The 21330-nt window shown below is 47.5% G+C and overlaps 1 protein-coding gene across 3 annotated transcripts in view; it reads left to right on the top strand.

Moving 5' to 3' along the window:
* LOC110536484 (PDZ domain-containing protein 2) overlaps positions 1 to 21330 on the top strand; it is a 264553-nt gene that overhangs the window by 214165 nt on the left and 29058 nt on the right. For all 3 annotated transcript variants that reach the window (XM_036936523.1, XM_036936524.1, XM_036936525.1), the window contains 6 exons: positions 1982 to 2099; positions 6110 to 6242; positions 12604 to 12691; positions 18628 to 18728; positions 19060 to 19228; positions 20984 to 21199. In XM_036936523.1, the coding sequence (XP_036792418.1) occupies positions 1982 to 2099; positions 6110 to 6242; positions 12604 to 12691; positions 18628 to 18728; positions 19060 to 19228; positions 20984 to 21199 (825 nt within the window). The remainder of the gene's footprint in view (positions 1 to 1981; positions 2100 to 6109; positions 6243 to 12603; positions 12692 to 18627; positions 18729 to 19059; positions 19229 to 20983; positions 21200 to 21330) is intronic.

The following is a 21330-nucleotide window of genomic DNA, read 5'->3' as shown; positions in this document are numbered from 1 at the left end:
CAGTATAGTAGCCACACTCCAGAATCCTCTCACCAACTCACTGTCCTGCCAGGGTTCAAACCTGTCCTGCCAGAGTAAGAACCTGTCCTACCAGGGTCAAAACCTGTTAGTCTTGGAACACAGCAGATAACATTTTATAAATAAGAGAGTGTCCTGCCAGGGTTCAAACCTGTCCTACCAGGGTCCAAACCTGGCCTGCAAACTACCAGGGTCCAAACCTGGCCTGCAAACTGCCAGGGTCCAAACCTGGCCTGCCAGGGTCCAAACCTGTCCTACCACGGTCCAAACCTGGCCTGCCAGGGTCCTAACCTGCCCTGCCAGGGTCCAAACCTGTCCTACCAGGGTCCAAACCTGGCCTGCCAGGGTCCAAACCTGTCCTGCCAGGGTACAAACCTGTCCTACCAGGGTCTACACGTGATCTACCAGGGTCTTCACCTGTCCCACCAAGGTTCAAACCTGGCCTGCCAGGGTTCAAACCTGTCCTACCAGGGCCAAACTTGTCCTGCCAGGGTCCAAACCTGGGATGCCAGGGTCCAAACCTGGCCTGCCAGGGTTCAAACCTGTCCTACCAGGGCCAAACTTGTCCTGCCAGGGTCCAAACCTGTCCTACCAGGGCCCAAACCTGTCCTACCAGGGTCCACACCTGTCCTACCAGGGTCCAAACCTGGCCTGCCAGGGTCAAAACCTGTTAGTCTTAGAACACATCAGAGTCATTTTGGGGGAAATTAAGGATTGCTAAACACCTGGAGGTGTTATTGTCAGTTCAGCAATAAAGTAACCCCAGAAACCCCTCCACAGTTTTGGTAAACAAATAAGGGATGGGGCTGGAGAAATGTTACCACTCTCAAATTCATAGACAGAGCAACGAATACAAGGACTGACCATCCATGATATCACAATTGTAATTTTAATCATGTTTTGAGGCTATACAGTGTTTGTTTACAAACATGGAAGAAAAACAAGATTAGATTTTGTCCAAAAAAATGGATGTACCATACGCAGATTTCCCCTTTAATGAGCGTGTCTCTCGTTGAGAGTGGTCTGCCTTTCACAGAGAGGTTCTCTGTGCTGTCGGGTTGTTTACTTCATCGTTGGCCTCCAGTTCATATGCCCTCTCCATGCTTTTGGCTATGACTTAAATAGGAGTTGATCCAGCCTCCATTTCATATGCCCTCTCCATGCTTTTGGCTATGACTTAAATAGGAGTTGATCCAGCCTCCATTTCATATGCCCTCTCCATGCTTTTGGCTATGACTTAAATAGGAGTTGATCCAGGCTCCATTTCATATGCCCTTTCCATGCTTTTGGCTATGACTTAAATAGGAGTTGATCCAGCCTCCATTTCATATGCCCTCTCCATGCTTTTGGCTATGACTTAAATAGGAGTTGATCCAGGCTCCATTTCTTATGCCCTCTCCATGCTTTTGGCTATGACTTAAATAGGAGTTGATCCAGCCTCCATTTCATAGTGCCCTCTCCATGCTTTTGGCTATGACTTAAATAGGAGTTGATATAGCCTCCATTTCATATTCCCTCTCCATGCTTTTGGCTATGACTTAAATAGGAGTTGATCCAGCCTCCATTTCATATGCCCTCTCCATGCTTTTGGCTATGACTTAAATAGGAGTTGATATAGCCTCCATTTCATATGCCCTCTCCATGCTTTTGGCTATGACTTAAATAGGAGTTGATCCAGGCTCCATTTCTTATGCCCTCTCCATGCTTTCGGCTATGACTTAAATAGGAGTTGATCCAGCCTCCATTTCTTATGCCCTCTCCATGCTTTCGGCTATGACTTAAATAGGAGTTGATCCAGCCTCCATTTCATCACCTGTAACTATGGAGGAAGAAGAGAAAGACTGATAGCTTAGAAGACGGGACATTTTAAGAATCGTTAGAAATGCATCTTGCTCATCCTCCCTGTGTCCTTGTTGTCTTTGTTTCCTGCGTGTGTGTGTGTGTGTGTGTGTTCCTCTGTCAGAGCCAGGGGTGGGTCTGGGTATAGGGACCTGCTGTCTAACTCTAGAGAACAGTCCTCCAGCCATCTACATCCACAGTCTGGCCCCCGGATCTGTCGCCAAGATGGATGGACGACTCAGGTATGTCCCATCCCCATTAGTCTCTCCTCCCAACCTCACTCCCTTAGTCACAGATCTAGGATCATCTCATACGCTGTCTCTCCTCCCAACCTCATTCTCTTAGTCACAGATCTAGGATCATCTCATACGCTGTCTCTCCTCCCAACCTCACTATCTTAGTCACAGATCTTGGATCATCTCATACTCTTGTCTCTCCTCCCAACCTCACTCTCTTAGTCACTGATCTAGGATCAGCTCATACTCTTGTCTCTCCTCCCAACCTCACTCCCTTAGTCACAGATCTAGGATCATCTCATACTCTTGTCTCTCCTCCCAACCTCACTCCCTTAGTCACTGATCTAGGATCAGCTCATACTCTTGTCTCTCCTCCCAACCTCACTCCCTTAGTCACTGATCTAGGATCATCTCATACTCTTGTCTCTCCTCCCAACCTCACTCCCTTAGTCACTGATCTAGGATCAGCTCATACTCTTGTCTCTCCTCCCAACCTCACTCCCTTAGTCACTGATCTAGGATCATCTCATACTCTTGTCTCTCCTCCCAACCTCACTCCCTTAGTCACTGATCTAGGATCATCTCATACTCTTGTCTCTCCTCACAACACATCCAACACCATTATCCCAGTAACCCTGGACCCATTCCAATTCGCATAACGACCCAACAGATCCACAGATGACACATTCTCCATTGCATTTCACACTGCCCTCTCCCACATGAAAAAGTGGGTAAATTACTGGGGTGGCAGGGGAAATAAATAAGATGGCAGGTAGTGGTTAGAGCGTTGGGCCAGTAACCGAAACGTTGCTGGTTTGAATACCCGACAAGCTGAAAAATCTTTCGATGTGCAATTTCACTTATGTTGGTACTTATGCTGATGCCTAGTCACCTTACCCTGTCTTCTTCTATATATCTATCTCAAATACCTCATACCCCTGCCTCATACCTCTGCACACAGCATCAATCCAGGACTAAGATCGAATCGCACTACACCACATCCGACGCTTGTCGGATGTGGCAGGGCTTGCAAACCATTACAGACTACAAAGGGAAGCATGGCCGAGAGCTGTGCAGTGACACAAGCCTACCAGACGAGCTAAATAACTTATATGCTCACTTCTAGGCAAGAAACACTGAAACATGCATGAGAGCATCAGCTGTTCCGGACGACTGTGTGATCATGCTCTCCGCAGTCCAACACAGGGGCCCCTCGGGTGTGTGCTCAGCCCCCTCCTGTATTCCCGGTTCACTCATGACAGCATGGCTAAGCATGACTCCAACACCATCATTAAGTTAGCTGATGACACAGTGGTAGGTCTGATCACCAACAACGATGAGACAGCCTATAGGGAGGAGGTCAGAGACCTGGCCGTGTGGTGCAAGGACAACAGCCTCTCCCTCAACGTGATCAAGACAAAGGAGATGATTGTGGACTACAGGAAAAGGAGGACCAAGCAAACCCCAATTCTCATCGACGGGGCTGTAGTGGAGCAGGTTGAGAGCTTCAAGTTCCTTGGCGTCCACATCACCAACAAACTAACATGGTCCAAGCACAGCAAGAGAGTCGTGAAGAGGGCATGACAAAACCTATTCCCTCTCAGGAGACTGAAAAGATTTGGCATGGGTCCTCAAAAGGTTTTATAGCTGCACCATCATGAGCATCCTGACTAATTGCATCACTGTCTAGTATGGCAACTGCTCGGCCTCCGACCGCGAGACACTACAGAGGGTAGTACGTATGGCCCAGCACATCTCCGGGGCCAAGCTTCCTGCCATCCAAGGCCTCTATACCAGGCGGTGCCAGAGAAAGGCCCTAAAAATTGTCAAATACTCCAGCCATCCTAGTCACAGACTGTTCTCTCTGCTACCGCACGGCAACCGGTACCGGAGCGCCAAGTCTAGGTCCAAGAGGCTTCTAAACAGCTTCTACCCCCAAGTCATAAGACTCCTGAACAGCTAATCAAATGGCTACCCAGACTATTTCTATTGCCCCCCCCCCCCCCCCCCCTCTTCTACACTGCTGCTACTCAGTGTTATTATCTATGCATAGTCACTTTAATAACTCTACCTACATGTACATATTACCTCAACACCGGTGCCCCCCGCACATTGACCCCCTGTATAAAGCCTCCACATTGACTCTGTACCGGTACCCCCTGTATATAGCCTCCACATTGACTCTATACTGGTACACCCTGTATATAGTCTCCACATTGACTCTGTATCGGTACCCCCTGTATATAGCCTCCACATTGACTCTGTACCGGTACCCCCTGTATATAGCCTCCACATTGACTCTGTACCGATACCCCCTGTATATAGCCTCCACATTGACTCTGTACCGGTACCCCCTGTATATAGCCTCCACATTGACTCTGTACCAGAACCCCCTGTATATAGCCTCCACATTGACTCTGTACCGGTACCCCCTGTATATAGCCTCCACATTGACTCTGTTCCGGTACCCCCTGTATATAGCCTCCACATTGACTCTGTACCGGTACCCCCCCTGTATATAGCCTCCACATTGACTCTGTACCAGTACCCCCTGTATATAGCCTCCACATTGACTCTGTACCGGTACCCCCTGTATATAGCCTCCACATTGACTCTGTACCGGTACCCCCTGTATATAGCCTCCATATTGACTCTGTACTAGAACCCCCTGTATATAGCCTCCACATTGACTCTGTACCGGTACCCCCTGTATATAGTCTCCACATTGACTCTGTACCGGTACGCCATCTGCAGATGGCTAATGTTGCTGGTACACTGTCGTTGGCTGGTGTTGTTGGCACACTGCAGATGGCTAATGTTGCTGGTACACTGTCGATGGCTGGTGTTGCTGGTACACTGTTGATGGCTGGTGTTGCTGGCACACTGCTGATGGCTGGGGTTGCTGGTACACTGTCGATGGCTGGTGTTGCTGGCACACTGCAGATGGCTAATGTTGCTGGTACACTGTCGATGGCTGGTGTTGCTGGTACACTGTTGATGGCTGGTGTTGCTGGTACACTGTTGATGGCTGGTGTTGCTGGCACACTGCAGATGGCTAGTGTTGCTGGTACACTGTTGATGGCTGGTGTTGCTGGTACACTGTTGATGGCTGGTGTTGCTGGCACACTGCAGATGGCTAGTGTTGCTGGCACACTGCCGATGGCTGGTGTTGCTGGCACACTGCAGATGGCTAGTGTTGCTGGTACACTGTCGATGGCTGGTGTTGCTAGCACACTGCAGATGGCTAATGTTGCTGGTACACTGCCGACGGGTGGTGTTGCTGGCACACTGCAGATGGCTGGGGTTGCTGGTACACTGTCGATGGCTGGTGTTGCTGGCACACTGCAGATGGCTAATGTTGCTGGTACACTGTCGATGGCTGGTGTTGCTGGCACACTGCAGATGGCTAATGCTGCTGGCACAATGCAGATGGCTAATGTTGCTGGTACACCGTCAATGGCTGGTGTTGCTGGCACACTGCTATTGTTGCTGGTACACTGTTGGTGGCTGGTGTTGCACTCTGCAGATGGCTGGGGTTGCTGTTACACTGTAGATGACAAATTTTGCTGGTGTGGCTAGTGTTGCTGGTACACTGCAGATGGCTGATGTTGCTGGTATGGTTGGTGTTGCTGGTACACTGCAGATGGCTAGAGTTGCTGATACACTGTAGATGGCTGGTGTTGCTGGCACACTGCAGATGGCTAATGTTGCTGGTACACTGTTGATGGCTGTTGTTGCTGGCACACTGCAGATGGCTGGGGTTACTGGTACACTGTCGATGGCTGGTGTTGCTGGCACACTGCAGATGGCTAATGTTGCTGGTACACTGCAGATGGCTGAGTTGCTCTCTCTCTCTCTCTCTCTCTCTTTCTTTTCTTCAGGCTTTGGCAATTATTTACTGGACATAATACTAACAGATTGTGTGTGTGTGTGTGTGTGTGTGTGTCTGTGTGTGTGTCTGTGTGTGTGTGTGTGTGTCTGTGTGTGTCTGTGTGTGTGTGTGTGTGTGTCTCTAGTCGAGGGGACCAGGTCTTGGAGGTGGACTCTGTGAGTCTACGCCATGTGGCCCTGAGTGAGGCCTATGCTATTCTCAGTGAGTGTGGACCAGGACCAGTCAGCCTCATCATCAGCAGACACCCCAACCCCAAGGTACACACACACACACACACACACACACACATCCCCCAAGGTACACACACACACACACACACACACACACACACACACACACACACACACACACACACACACACACATACACACACACACACACACACATCCCCCAAGGTACACACACACACACATCCCCCAAGGTACACACACATACACACACACATCCCCCAAGGCACACACACATCCTCCCCAAGGTACACACACACACACACACACACACACACATCCCCCCCAAGGTACACACACACACACACCCCAAGGTACGCACGCACACCCCGAGGTACACACACACACACACCCCAAGGTACACACGCACACCCCGAGGTACACACACGCACACCCCAAGGTACACACACACACACACACACACCCCAAGGTACACACACACACCCCAAGGTACACACACACACCAAGGTACACACACACACACACACACATCCCCCCCAAGGTACACACACACACACCCCGCAAGGTACACACACACACACACACACACACCCCAAGGTTACACACACACACACACACACATCCCCCCCAAGGTACACACACACACACACACCCCAAGGTACACACACACACACACCCCAAGGTACACACACACACACCCCAAGGTACACACACACACACCCCAAGGTACACACACACACCCCAAGGTACACACACACACCCCAAGGTACACACACACACACACACTCCAAGGTACACACACACACACACCCCAAGGTACACACACACACACCCCAAGGTACACACACACACACCTCAAGGTACACACACACACCCCAAGGTACACACACACACACCCCAAGGTACACACACACACACCACAAGGTACACACACACACACCGCAAGGTACACACACGCACACCCCAAGGTACACACACACACGCACACCCCAAGGTACACACACACACACACACACCCCAAGGTACACACACACACACCCCAAGGTACACACACACACACACCCCAAGGTACACACACACACCCCAAGGTACACACACACACCCCAAGGTACACACACACACCCCCCAAGGTACACACACACACACCCCAAGGTACACACACACACACCCCAAGGTACACACACACACCCCAAGGTACACACACACACCCCAAGGTACACACACACCCCAAGGTACACACACACACACCCCAAGGTACACACACACACCCCAAGGTACACACACACACCCCAAGGTACACACACACACACCCCAAGGTACACACACACACACCCCAAAGTAATTCAACTCCACCAATATGCAATGGCCTGCAATTCAACACCCCCTGCTGACCTGGTGCTAATTATCCCACTAAGTCAATCATTCCAACCCACCAAAACCTTCCTCCTAGTGTTGCCTACACCCAGTTAACCAACACTTTGGTGGGTGGGTGGGTGGGTGGGTGTGAGAGAGGGAGAGGGAGAGAGAGAGAGGGGAACAGTGAGGACCTTGCTGTGGGAGTGTGTGACCCACTTTGCTCAGTGCTAACAAGCCCACACACACACACACACCCGCTTCTACATATTTACTGCAAATACATAATGCACACAGTATGAAACTCAACGGTTGTCCCAGACCTAGTCTGAAGAACCTACAGTAGTCCAACACCTTCCCAACTGCCCCTGTCATCAGGAAGTGACCCACCAAGCTAAACCGCTGAATGACCAGCCATCCTGGTGATAAACCCTGGCCCATTTAAATCACAGAACACAAAACTAACGAAGACGGACAACACAGCTAGCTAGCTTCTATCCGTGGGTGAATACATTACTTCTCAGCTGCTCCTGAAGTTAGACAGAAGAATGTGCTGACTCGTCATAATGTAACCATAAGTGATCTCTGCTGTTAATGAAGCAGGGAGGTGCTAGAGGCTGTAGGTTCCTGGTTTCTACAGCCATATGCTACCACTTTAAATGTGACAGAGGGTGGAACCTTTATGTGTAACTGGGGGTTGGATGGGTCAGGTGGTTAGAAGGGTCAGGGAGTAACGTATTGGTGTAGATAAATCACTCAGAGAAAGAGGGAGAGACAGGCAGATGGAGAGACAGGCAGACAGAGGGAGAGACAGGGAGAGGGAGAGACAGGCAGAGGGAGAGACAGGCAGAGGGAGAGACAGGTAGAGGGAGAGACAGGTAGAGGGGGAGACAGGCAGAGGGAGAGACAGGCAGAGGGAGAGACAGGCAGAGGGAGAGACAGGCAGAGGGAGAGACAGGCAGAGGGAGAGACAGGCAGAGGGAGAGACAGGTAGAGGGAGAGACAGGTAGAGGGGGAGACAGGCAGAGGGAGAGACAGGCAGACAGAGGGAGAGACAGGGAGAGGGAGAGGATAGAGAGATAAAGATCGACATAGAGAGTGAGAAAGAGGGAAAGAGAGTGAGAAAGAGGGAGAGGATAGAGCGATAAAGATGGACATAGAGAGTGAGAAAGAGGGAGAGACAGGCAGAGGGAGAGGATAGAGAAATAAAGATGGACATAGAGAGTGAGAAAGAGGGAAAGAGACAGGGATGGCAGAGAGAGAGGCAGAGATTCCTGTCCTGCTATCTGTACAGCTTTGTGTCAATGAACCGTTGGAACAGTCAGGCAACAGCTCATTGTCTTACCTGGGTTATATTTCTAAAGACTTTGAGCGCTTAACCAACACCGAACCACCGAGTCTGCGTTCTCTCTGTCCTTGGTTTAGACAACCAGGTACTTTGACCATAGCGTGTTACATGACCTGTACTGAACTTTACTCACAGAGAGACATATGTGTTTCGCTGTAGGCAGACAAAGGGTCCCTTTACCTTAAACACTCCACTGACAATAACCCACAGTACAAGCTGATACCCTCGTGAATATCCCTTCCGGAAATCAGAGACCTGTCTTAGATCTGCTACTAGATTGTATTACATGTTTTCAGACTGGGGGTTGCGTCTCTGATCTCTGAACAAAGGTTTGACAGATTTCATTAGGCTGGCATCAACACCATGTTGTTTGACACTATTGGTTCATGTTGTCTAATCCATCAGACATGTGGAGACCTACCTTAAATCCCCAATGAACCCCCGTAGGATCTCTAAAAACTAGTCCACTGTCAGATGCTCCTTTATCCCATATACAGTATGGTAACGATTGGTAAGGGCAGATCTGATTCTAGGTCTGTGGTTAGTGGCAACTTCTACCTCGAGTCAAGAAACAGACACACAGTTGAACCAGACAGACATGAAGGGGCGTTGGGGGGGGGCTAACAAGCTGCAACCTGATAGGTTGCTAGTAGATCAGCTGACGGGAGCCGAGCGAGAGCAGCATTTTTATGGTGAGCTGAAGAGGAAGTGGCCTCTGCTAAGAGAGAGAGGGGGAGAGAGAGGGGGAGAGAGAGAGTAAGAAAGAAAGACAGAGAGAGAGAGAGAGAGAGAGATTGAGAGGGGGGAGAGAGAGAGAGTGAGAGAGAGACAGAGGGGGAGAGAGAGGGGGAGAGAGAGAGTAAGAAAGAAAGACAGAGAGAGAGAGAGAGAGATTGAGAGGGGGGAGAGAGACAGAGGGAGAGAGAGAGGGGAGAGAGAGAGAAAGAAAGACAGAGAGAGAGAGAGAGATTGAGAGGGGGGAGAGAGAGAGATTGAGAGAGAGACAGAGGGGGAGAAAGAGAGAGAGAGGGGAGACAGAGAGACAGAGGGGGAGAAAGAGAGAGAGAGAGGGGGGGAGAAAGAGAGATAGGGACAGAGGGGGAGAAAGAGAGAGAGGGAGGGGGGGGCAGAGAGACAGAGGGGGAGAAAGAGAGAGATAGGGGGAGAGAGAGAATGAGAGAGAGACAGAGGGGGAGAAAGAGAGAGAGACAGAAGGGGGGAGAGGGAGAGAGAGGGAGAAAGAGAGTAACACAGTCATCAACAAGTCCAAGCTCTCTTCAAGCTGCAGCATCAACTCATCCAGCATGTTAGTGTTTGTCAGGCTGATCAGATGCTGTTGACTCCTCCAGCATGTTAGTGTTTGTCAGGCTGATCAGATGCTGTTGACTGCTCTAGCATGTTAGTGTTTGTCAGGCTGATCAGATGCTGTTAACTCCTCCAGCATGTTAGTGTTTGTCAGGCTGATCAGATGCTGTTAACTCCTCCAGCATGTTAGTGTTTGTCAGGCTGATCAGATGCTGTTAACTCCTCCAGCATGTTAGTTTGTCAGGCTGATCAGATGCTGTTAACTCCTCCAGCATGTTAGTTTGTCAGGCTGATCAGATGCTGTTAACTCCTCCAGCATGTTAGTGTTTGTCAGGCTGATCAGATGCTGTTAACTCCTCCAGCATGTTAGTGTTTGTCAGGCTGATCAGATGCTGTTAACTCCTCCAGCATGTTAGTGTTTGTCAGGCTGATCAGATGCTGTTAACTCCTCCAGCATGTTAGTGTTTGTCAGGCTGATCAGATGCTGTTAACTCCTCTAGCACTGGCCTGCCTGGGAAAGCAAAGGAAGACTCAAAAGCATTTTAGTGCTCCAATCAAATGAAGGCAAAACACAGGAATGTGTCCCAAATGGCATCCTATTCCCTATGTAGTGCACTACTTTTGACACGGGCCCTTATCAAAAGTAGTGCACTATGTATGGAATAGGGTGCAATTTGGGATTACAACCTGTATCGAAGAGCTCTCTAGCTACAGAGTCAGAACCCTGCAATTACTCCAGTATTGTGGTTTGTTTTTGTTCAATGTAACGGGTGTATTTCATTGAAAGATAAGAGTGATTATGGATGTCATTACTTTTTAAAAGGACTGTAGTTGGGTGCTGGGCGGTGAATACTGAGCAGGGTTTCTGTTAGCTACTAGAGCTAGTTAGTTATGCTCCTACCAAGCTACATCAAAAAATTACATTTTCTATTTCTTAACATTACAAATTGAAGTGTTGTTCCGTTGTTAGAGTTTAGTTTCTCTTCTTAAACCTATCCATTTTGGGTTATCTATTTAAAATGATTGAGCCTTTTATAATCCAGAACATTATATTGTGGTGATGCCAGCTGACATTCCTCTGTTAGTCCTCTTGTTGTTTCTGTCAACTTGTCTGTTCTGATCCAGAGCGCCTGGCCTGGGCTTGACTGGACTGGGCTTGACTGGACTGGCCTTGGCTTGACTGGCCTTGACTGGACTGGCCTGGACTGGACTGGCCTGGACTGGCCTGGACTGGGCTTGACTGGCCTGGCCTTGACTGGACTGGCCTTGACTGGACTGGCCTTGACTGGCCTGGCCTTGACTGGCCTGGCCTTGACTGGACTGGCCTTGACTGGACTGGCCTTGACTGGACTGGACTGGACTGGCCTTGACTGGACTGGCCTTGACTGGACTGGCCTGGCCTTGGTTGGACTGGCCTTGACTGGACTGGCCTTGACTTGACTGGACTGGCCTTGACTGGCCTGGACTGGACTGGCCTTGACTGGCCTGGACTGGACTGGCCTGGACTGGCCTGGACTGGACTGGACTGGACTGGCCTGGACTGGGCTTGACTGGCCTGGCCTTGACTGGACTGGCCTTGACTGGACTGGCCTTGACTGGCCTTGACTGGACTGGCCTTGACTGGACTGGCCTTGACTGGACTGGCCGTGACTGGCCTGGCCTTGACTGGCCTGGCCGTGACTGGACTGGCCGTGACTGGACTGGCCGTGACTGGACTGGCCGTGACTGGACTGGCCTTGACTGGACTGGCCTTGACTGGACTGGACTGGCCTTGACTGGCCTGGCCTTGGTTGGACTGGCCTTGACTGGACTGGCCTTGACTTGACTGGACTGGCCTTGACTGGACTGGCCTGGACTGGACTGGCCTTGACTGGCCTGGCCGTGACTGGACTGGCCGTGACTGGACTGGCCTTGACTGGACTGGCCTTGGCTGGACTGGCCTTGACTGGACTGGACTTGACTGGCCTGGCCTTGGTTGGACTGGCCTTGACTTGACTGGACTGGCCTTGACTGGACTGGCCTTGACTGGACTGGCCTTGACTGGACTGGCCTTGACTGGACTGGCCGTGACTGGACTGGCCTTGACTGGACTGGCCTTGACTGGACTGGCCTTGACTGGACTGGACTGGCCTTGACTGGACTGGCCTTGACTGGCCTGGCCTTGACTGGACTGGCCTTGACTGGACTGGACTGGCCGTGACTGGACTGGCCTGGCCTTGACTTCATTGACATCTGGTGGTTACATTGTGCCATACACCTGTTGCACAAGGTACACAGTGTGTCATAGGAGTAGTGCTGATCTAGGATGGTCTGTCTGGTCCACAATCAGGATCCTTGATCAGCACTAGTGTGAGACTAGGGCCCGATGGTGAATGTGGTTCAATGAGTGTTTCCTGAACGTTCCTCTCTGTTTTGTTCCTCCAGGTTTCAGAGCAGGAGATGGATGATGTAATCACTAGGTCTTCACACAGAGACAGTCTGAGTAAGGACGGACACGCCTCTCAAACTCTAGGTCTGTCTCTCTCCCCCCCCGCACCCTCTCTCTCTGTCTTTCTTCTCTCTCTCTCTCCTCTCTCTCTCTCTCTCTCCTCTCTCTCACCTCTTTCTCTCTGTCTTTCTTCTCTCTCTCACCTCTTTCTTTCGCTCTCTTTCTCTCTCTCTCTCTCCTCTCTCTCACCTCTCTCTCTCTGTCTTTCTTCTCTCTCTCACCTCTCTCTCTCTCTTCTCTTTCTCTCTGTCTTTCTTATCTCTCTCACCTCTCTCTCTATCCCTCTCTCCTCTCTCTCACGTCTTTCTCTCTCTCTCTCTCTCTCTCCTCTCTCTCTCTCTCTCCCTCTCTGTCCTCTCTCTCTCTTTCGCTCTCTCTTTCTCTCTCTCTCCCTCTCTCTCTCTCACCTCTTTATCTCTCTCTCTCTTTCTCTCTCTCTCTCTCTCTATCTCTCTCTTTCTTCTCTTTATCTCCTCTCTCTCACGTCTGTCTCTCTCTCTCTCGATCGATGAAGAGAGTGTCAATAATTGTTTTAAGAGTCTCAGGGCTCTATATTCGGCTGGTGTTAAGGAGGCACAAGTCTTAAAACACACGTTAGTTTAGCATTTCGTCATGTTTTTATTTATTTATTTCCACCTTTATTTAACCAGGTAGGCCAGTTGAGAACACCTTTATTTAACCAGGTAGGCCAGTTGAGAACAAGTTCTCATTTACAACTGTGACCTGGCCAAGATAAAGACTGTCGCTCTGGAATTTTGTGTCGGTGAATCTTCTATTTAGAAACATAAAAGAAATTGGTTTCCCTCCCATTTCGTTTATTTTGACAAAAAAACAAAAACCAAGCATAGCTTACTCTCCCCTATAATAACAGCTGGTTTTGTAGCATCACATAGGTGTGTTATTTTATGCATTAGCCAATTAGCCTATCAATAAAGTTTTAAAGTCAAATCAAATTGTATTCATCACAATACAACTAGTGTGGACTTTACAGTGATATCATTGCTTAGGAACCTTACCCAACGATGCAGAGTTTGAAAATAATAATAACAAGATAGTAACTAGCACAAGAGGAATACAATTAAGTACAACATAATGAACACATTAAGTGCCTGTGCCAGATCAGTGTGGAGAGCTATATACAGGAAGTACCAGTACCAGATCAATGTAGAGCTATATACAGGAATGACCAGATCAATTTAGAGCTATATACAGGAAGTACCAGATCAGTGTAGAACTATATACAGGAAGTACCAGATCAATGTGGAGCTATATACAGGGAGTACCAGTACCAGATCAATGTGGAGCTATATACAGGAAGTACCAGATCAGTGTGGAGCTATATACAGGGAGTACCAGTACCATATCAATGTGGAGCTATATACAGGAGTACCAGATCAATGTAGAGCTATATACAGGAAGTACCAGTACCAGATCAATGTGGACCTATATACAGGAGTACCAGATCAATGTGGAGCTATATACTGGAGTACCAGATCAATGTGGAGCTATATACAGGAAGTACCAGATCAATGTGGAGCTATATACAGGGAGTACCAGATCAATGTGGAGCTATATACCGGAATTACCAGTATCAGATCAATGTGGAGATATATACAGGGAGTACCAGTACCAGATCAATGTGGAGCTATATACAGGAAGTTCCAGTACCAGATCAATGTGCAGAGGTACGAGGTACTTGAGGTAGATATGTACATGAAGGCAGGGTAAAGTGACTAGACATCAGGATAGATAATAATAATAATAATAAGGTGAGGTACCTCCAGATGTGACGCTTGGCATTCAGGCCGTAGAGTTCTATCTTGGTTTTATCAGACCAGAGAATCTTGCTTCTCATGGTCTGTGAGTCTTTAGGTGCCTTTTGGCAAACTCCAAGTGAGCTGTCATGTGCCTTTTACTGAGGAGTGGCTCCCGTCTGGCCACTCTACCATAAAGGCCTGATTGGTGAAGTGCTGCAAAGATGGTTGTCCTTCTGGAAGGTTTTCCCATCTCCACAGAGGAACTCTGGAGCTCTGTCAGAGTGACCATCGGGTTCTTGTTCAGGCCCTTCTCCCACGATTGCTCAGTTTGGCCAGGCGGCCAGCTCCAGGAAGAGTCTTGGTGGTTCCAATCTTCTTTCATTTAAGAATGATGGCCACGCGCTGTACTGCAGCACCAGCTGTGCCACCAGAGACTCTGGGTTCGCGCCAAGGCTCTGTCGTAACTGGCCGCGACCGGGAGGTCCGTGGGTGACGCACAATTGGCCTAGCGTCGTCCGGGTGAGGGAGGGTTTGGCCGGTAGGGATATCCATGTCTCACTAACCAAGGTTGCCAGGTGCACAGTGTTTGCTCCGACACATTGGTGCGGCTGGCTTCCGGGTTGGATGCGCGCTGTGTTAAGAAGCAGTGTGGCTTGATTGGGTTGTGTATCGGAGGACGCATGACTTTCAACCTTCGTCTCTCCCGAGCCCGTACGGGAGTTGTAGCGATGAGACAAGATAGTAGCTACTAACAATTGGATACCACGAAATTGGGGAGAAAAAGGGGTAAACATTTTTTTTAAAGAAACAAAAAAATAGAATGATGGCCACTGTGTTCTTGGGGACCTTCAATGCTGCCGAAATGTTTTGGTGTATATATAGTATATACAGTCTAATGAGTGTGTATATATAGTGTAGTGAGTGTGTATATAGTGTATATATAGTCTAGTGAGTGTATATATAGTGTAGTGAGTGTGTATATAGTGTGTATATATAGTCTAGTGAGTGTGTATATAGTGTGTATATATAGTGTAGTGAGTGTGTATATATAGTGTAGTGAGTGTGTATATAGTGTGTATATATAGTGTAGTGAGTTTGCGACGTGTCAGTACAAGATGTAGTCAGTTCAGATAGTTTGGGCACCATTAAATGGTCTACTGAGAGAGCTTTGCCCTCATGCCTTTTCATTATTCACAATTCACATGCAGTTGAAGTCGGAAGTTTACATATATTTAGGTTGGAGTCATTAACTCGTTTTTCAACCCCTCCACAAGTTTCTTGTTAACAAACTATAGTTTTGGCAAGTCGGTTAGGACATCTACTTTTATCTACTTTTTAAAGTAAGTTTTCAAACAATTGTTTACAGACAGATTATTTAACTTATAATTCACTGTATCACAATTCCAGTGGGTCAGAAGTTTACATACACCAAGTTGACTGTGCCTTTAAACAGCTTGGAAAATTACAGAAAATGATGTCATGGCTTTAGAAGCTTCTGATAGGATAATTGACATCATTTGAGTAAATTGGAGGTGTACCTGTGGATGTATTTCAAGGCCTACCTTGAAACTCAGTGCCTCTTTGCTTGACATCATGGGAAAATAAAAAGAAATCAGCCAAGACCTCAGAAAAACAATTGTAGACCTCCACAAGTCTGGTTCATCCTTGGGAGTAATTTCCAAATCAAATCAAATCAATCCCAGAACAACAGCAAAGGACCTTGTGAGTTACACCAGCTCTGTCAGGAGGAATGGGCCAAAATTCACCAAAATTATTTTGGGAAGCTTGTGGAAGGCTACCCGAAACGTTTGATCCAAGTTAAACAATTTGTAGGCAATGCTACCAAATACTAATTGGGTGTATGTAAACTTCTGACCCACTGGGAATGTGATGAAAGAAACAAAAGCTGAAATAAATAATTCTCTCTACTATTATTCTGACATTTCACATTCTTAAAATAAATGGTGATCCTAACTGATCTAAAACAGGGAAAAAACTGAGTTTAAATGTATTTGGCTAAGGTGTATGTAAACTTCTGACTTCAACTGTACCTGCATTTTGCTTTTTCAAGTAGGCTATCCATCCCCATTTTCAAATAGCGCCCCTTTTCCGATTACCAAAGACAGGCTCCTCCAAACTACTTAATCCTATAATGCCATATCACCTGCAGAGAATCTGGAGAATCTTCCTCGTACATAGGCAGCGACACAATGGACAGAAGCCGAGTAATTTGTGATGTGTGAATGTTATTCCTAATGGCATGTAACCCTATGTGTACACAGTTTCTGGCCCAATCCTTTTTAGAAATATTGTTGTTAGTTTAACAAACAGATTGATTGTTTTTCGTTTGTTTGATATTAAAAAAAAACTGAACTTATTAGAAAGATTCACCGTCCAATGGGGTTGATGGGGAGAACGCAGGCTACATGGCTCAAACACGATACGATTCCTCGTCTGCTATTTCTGGAGGAGTCCTAATATGACCTGATAGATGGGTTGATGGGGAGAACGCAGGCTACATGGCTCGAACCCGATACGATTCCTCGTCTGCTATTTCTGGAGGAGTCCTAATATGACCTGTTAGATGGGTTGATGGGGAGAACGCAGGCTACATGGCTCGAACCCGATACGATTCCTCGTCTGCTATTTCTGGGGGAGTCCTAATATGACCTGATAGATGGTTCCATGATGTTTATAAAACATAACATTTGAGATCAGTATAACAGTGGACACTCCCTCTTTCTCTGTATACTGGATCTTTAACCATCCCCTGTGAACAGTTTGGATGTGCGTAAAACCCTCCATTAGTCTGTATTATACGCCCACCAGGAGCAATTATGGTGCCTGGAACTGTATCTAGACATAACCTATTTTAAAACTGTTCCTGGAACTGTATTTAGACAGCCTATTTTAAAACTGTTCCTGGAACTGTATCTAGACATAACCTATTTTAAAACTGTTCCTGGAACTGTATCTAGACAGCCTATTTTAAAACTGTTCCTGGAACTGTATCTAGACAGCCTATTTTAAAACTGTGCCTGGAACTGTATCTAGACAGCCTATTTTAAAACTGTTCCTGGAACTGTATCTAGACATAGCCTATTTTAAAACAAGTAGTTGTTTCATTTTTATTAGAATTTGATGAGAATTATACATTGTCTTTTTAGGCCTCAATCAATTTAATATTGCTTAACAACTACATTTGGCATGTCCATGTCCTGACTACAATTTTCAGTAGGCCTTAGCCCCTGTGGTTTATCAGTGCAAATGCTACAGCCTACACCGATTACCCGCCCTGTCACGCACTGTCACGCACTGTCACGCCCTGACCATAGAGAGCTGTTTATTCTCTATGTTGGTTGGGTCGGGGTGGGATTTAGGACTTCCCTGCCACCGATTATGCACCCTGTCACACCCTGACCCTAGAGAGCTGTTTATTCTCCATGTTGGTTGTGTCGGGGTGTGATTTAGAGTGGGTTATCTAATGGAATTGTATTTCTATGGGGGCCTGATATGGTTCCCAATCAGAGGCAGCTGTTTATCGTTGTCTCTGATTGGGGATCATATTTAGGTAGCCATTTTCCCATTGTGCTTTGTGGGATCTTGTCTAGATATAGTTGCCAGTGAGCATTATTATTAGCGTCACGTTTCGGTTGTTCGTTTGGTTTTGTTCTTTGAAGTTTTAATTTCTAAAATAAAAGGATGGAAACACACCACGCTGCATCTTGGTCTCCTCCTTATGACGAACGTCACACACCCCTCACACTTTTAATACTTATTCTTTTAGTAAAACTTCTTTAAGCATTATTGGTTAAGTGCTTGTAAAGTAAAGCATTTCACTAAGTTCTACACCTGTTGTATTCGGCGCATGTGACAAATAAAATTAGATTCCATTTTATTTTATTTGAAATACACAACTTGAAGCAACCACATATTTACCCATGGAACACGTTCTGATTGGCCAGTGAGGGGCCAAGCCTCGACACACCCACAACGTGTTGTGTTTCACCGCTTGCTATTGTGCCCATAATTCTGGTTGTGAAAATAGCCAAAATATTTCTTACACACCCTCAAAACCTATATTTCTTATCGCCAGCGCTTAGAAGTGCTTACCTGGTATCATAGTCTGTTGTGATGTCTATGTTGGAGTCAGGTTGTTGAGTGAATGGGATTCTAGTCTAACCTGTTTCCTCTGACCTCTAGGCATGCCTTCTAAGAGCCCCTCCCTCACAGTGAAGGCCAAACAGGCAGATGGCTCTTCCCTCAGCTGGACCATGAAGAGGTTCCTGGAGCCCGCCAGCAGGGTACGATACATTACACACAACAATCAATATATCAATCAATCGATCTATCAGTACATGAACCAATCAATCAATCAATCGATCTATCACCAGTCAATGTCCATTCACTATTGTTAGGAATCACCAATGTTTTTGCAGCTGAATCATATTGGGTTGAGACAAGACCTTGACCTCAACTATTCTTCCTCTTCAGCAGAGTTCCGAAAGCTCTCAGACTCTCATTAGATTCATAGGATAAATGGGGTAAATGGAACACTCAAGGCTTTGAGTCTTCCTTCTTACACGAATGTAGGTGTTCCTCTTGCTTTAATGTAATCTCTCTCTTTCTGAGCAGCAAGGGTCTCTGAGTTCGGAGGCGGAGCTATCTCAGTACTTTTCCCAGGAAGTAACCAGTCATTCGTCGCTGTCGGAAACCACTGCGATGGGATCCAGTGATGACGACATGCTCCACCACAGGAGCTGTAACACCTCAATAGACGACACCCCCGCCACTCAGCCACATGGTACAGTCCATTTCCCCTATTCCACATCCAAATGGTATATGAAAAAGAGTGCCACCAACTGATAGTGGTCTCAGTAAGAGGTGCCGGTTTAGATCTAGCTACAACAGTCCTGGTTTAGATCTAGCTACAACAGTCCTGGTTTAGATCTAGCTACAACAGTCCTGGTTTAGATCTAGCTACAACAGTCCTGGTTTAGATCTAGGTACAACAGTCCTGGTTTAGATCTAGGTACAACAGTCCTGGTTTAGATCTAGTTACAACAGTCCTGGTTTAGATCTAGCTACAACAGTCCTGGTTTAGATCTAGGTACAACAGTCCTGGTTTAGATCTAGTTACAACAGTCCTGGTTTAGATCTAGCTACAACAGTCCTGGTTTAGATCTAGGTACAACAGTCCTGGTTTAGATCTAGCTACAACAGTCCTGGTTTAGATCTAGGTACAACTGTCCTGGTTTAGATCTAGGTACAACAGTCCTGGTTTAGATCTAGCTACAACAGTCCTGGTTTAGATCTAGCTACAACAGTCCTGGTTTAGATCTAGCTACAACAGTCCTGGTTTAGATCTAGCTACAACAGTCCTGGTTTAGATCTAGCTACAACAGTCCTGGTTTAGATCTAGCTACAACAGTCCTGGTTTAGATCCAGCTACAACAGTCCTGGTTAAGATCCAGCTACAACAGTCCTGGTTTAGATCTAGCTACAACAGTCCCGGTTTAGATCTAGCTACAACAGTCCTGGTTTAGATCTAGCTACAACAGTCCTGGTTTAGATCTAGCTACAACAGTCCTGGTTTAGATCCAGCTACAACAGTCCTGGTTTAGATCTAGCTACAACAGTCCTGGTTTAGATCTAGCTACAACAGTCCTGGTTAAGATCTAGCTACAACAGTCCTGGTTTAGATCTAGCTACAACAGTCCTGGTTTAGATCTAGCTACAACAGTCCTGGTTTAGATCTAGCTACAACAGTCCCGGTTTAGATCTAGCTACAACAGTCCCGGTGCCTCTGTTAGAAGGCATGGTAATGACTAGTAGGAAACAGATGTACAAAACACACTTTATTACACACACATTAACACACACACACACACACACACACACACACACACACACACACACACACACACTGGTCAGTGACCTACAGACGGAAGGCTTGTCCATGTGAAGAAGGAAAAGGTTCCGTTGGCGAGCGGTCCAACTGTGTGATGTTCCCGGGCAGAGGTTAATGAGAGAGCTGCCTGCTGGAGACTGAGTCCAGGGACAGAAGTAAGGGGGTTTGAAAACCACCAGGTAAGGCCTGTGATTGGTTCACCCCACGATGTGATAAGGGCGCCTTAGCAACCCCCTTAGCAATGGAGTGGCCAGGACCAGAGGTGTGAACGACCGGGAGATGGTAGCCTCTGCTGGGGCTAGAGAGTCCCCAAGTTGGTCTCTTAACTGCCAGGACCAGAGGTGAGATGGTAGTCTCTGCTGGGGCTAGAGAGTCCCTAAGTTAGTCTCTTAACTACCAGGACCAGAGGTGAGATGGTAGTCTCTGCTGGGGCTATAGAGTCCCCAGGTTAGTCTCTTAACTGCCAGGACCAGAGAGAGGGTTTTTCTGCAGAACGGTTTACTAAATGTTGTGTTATAGTATAGCTATAAGAACCATACATCAATCTAATCAGCAGCTGGGTAAACCAGCATTATGTTTTCCTGAAACCATTGATGTTCATGTTCAGTTTCACCTGACATCTCTGTCTCTGTCTTCCTCTGGTGGCAGGGTTAAAAGATGCCTCTGGTGTAGGAGTGGAGGTCAGCGTGGAGGTCAGAACAGATGATAAGGCTCCCGGTGTCCCGGTGTTGAACCGGCCAGTGGAGACCACACAGCGCCAGACCAGCGTGTGTAGTCCTGGTAGCAGCTCCGTCCGCAGCCCACTGCTCCGACAGAGACGAGTCATCTGCCGTGACGATGAGGTCAGCGATGATGAAGATGCTGGTGAGGATATGATGGAGATACCGTGTTGGTCAAAAATTTTATGTTTTCTGTCTTTTATGAGACTTATTGGGATCAGCAAGTCAGTTCCTGTGCAATGTCTGGATGTGTGTTAAACCCTCTCCTTTCATTCG

The sequence above is a fragment of the Oncorhynchus mykiss genome, chromosome 11 (genome assembly GCF_013265735.2).
Source record: "Oncorhynchus mykiss isolate Arlee chromosome 11, USDA_OmykA_1.1, whole genome shotgun sequence".
Lineage (NCBI taxonomy): Eukaryota > Metazoa > Chordata > Actinopteri > Salmoniformes > Salmonidae > Oncorhynchus > Oncorhynchus mykiss.
This window is presented reverse-complemented; position numbering and strand designations above follow the sequence as displayed.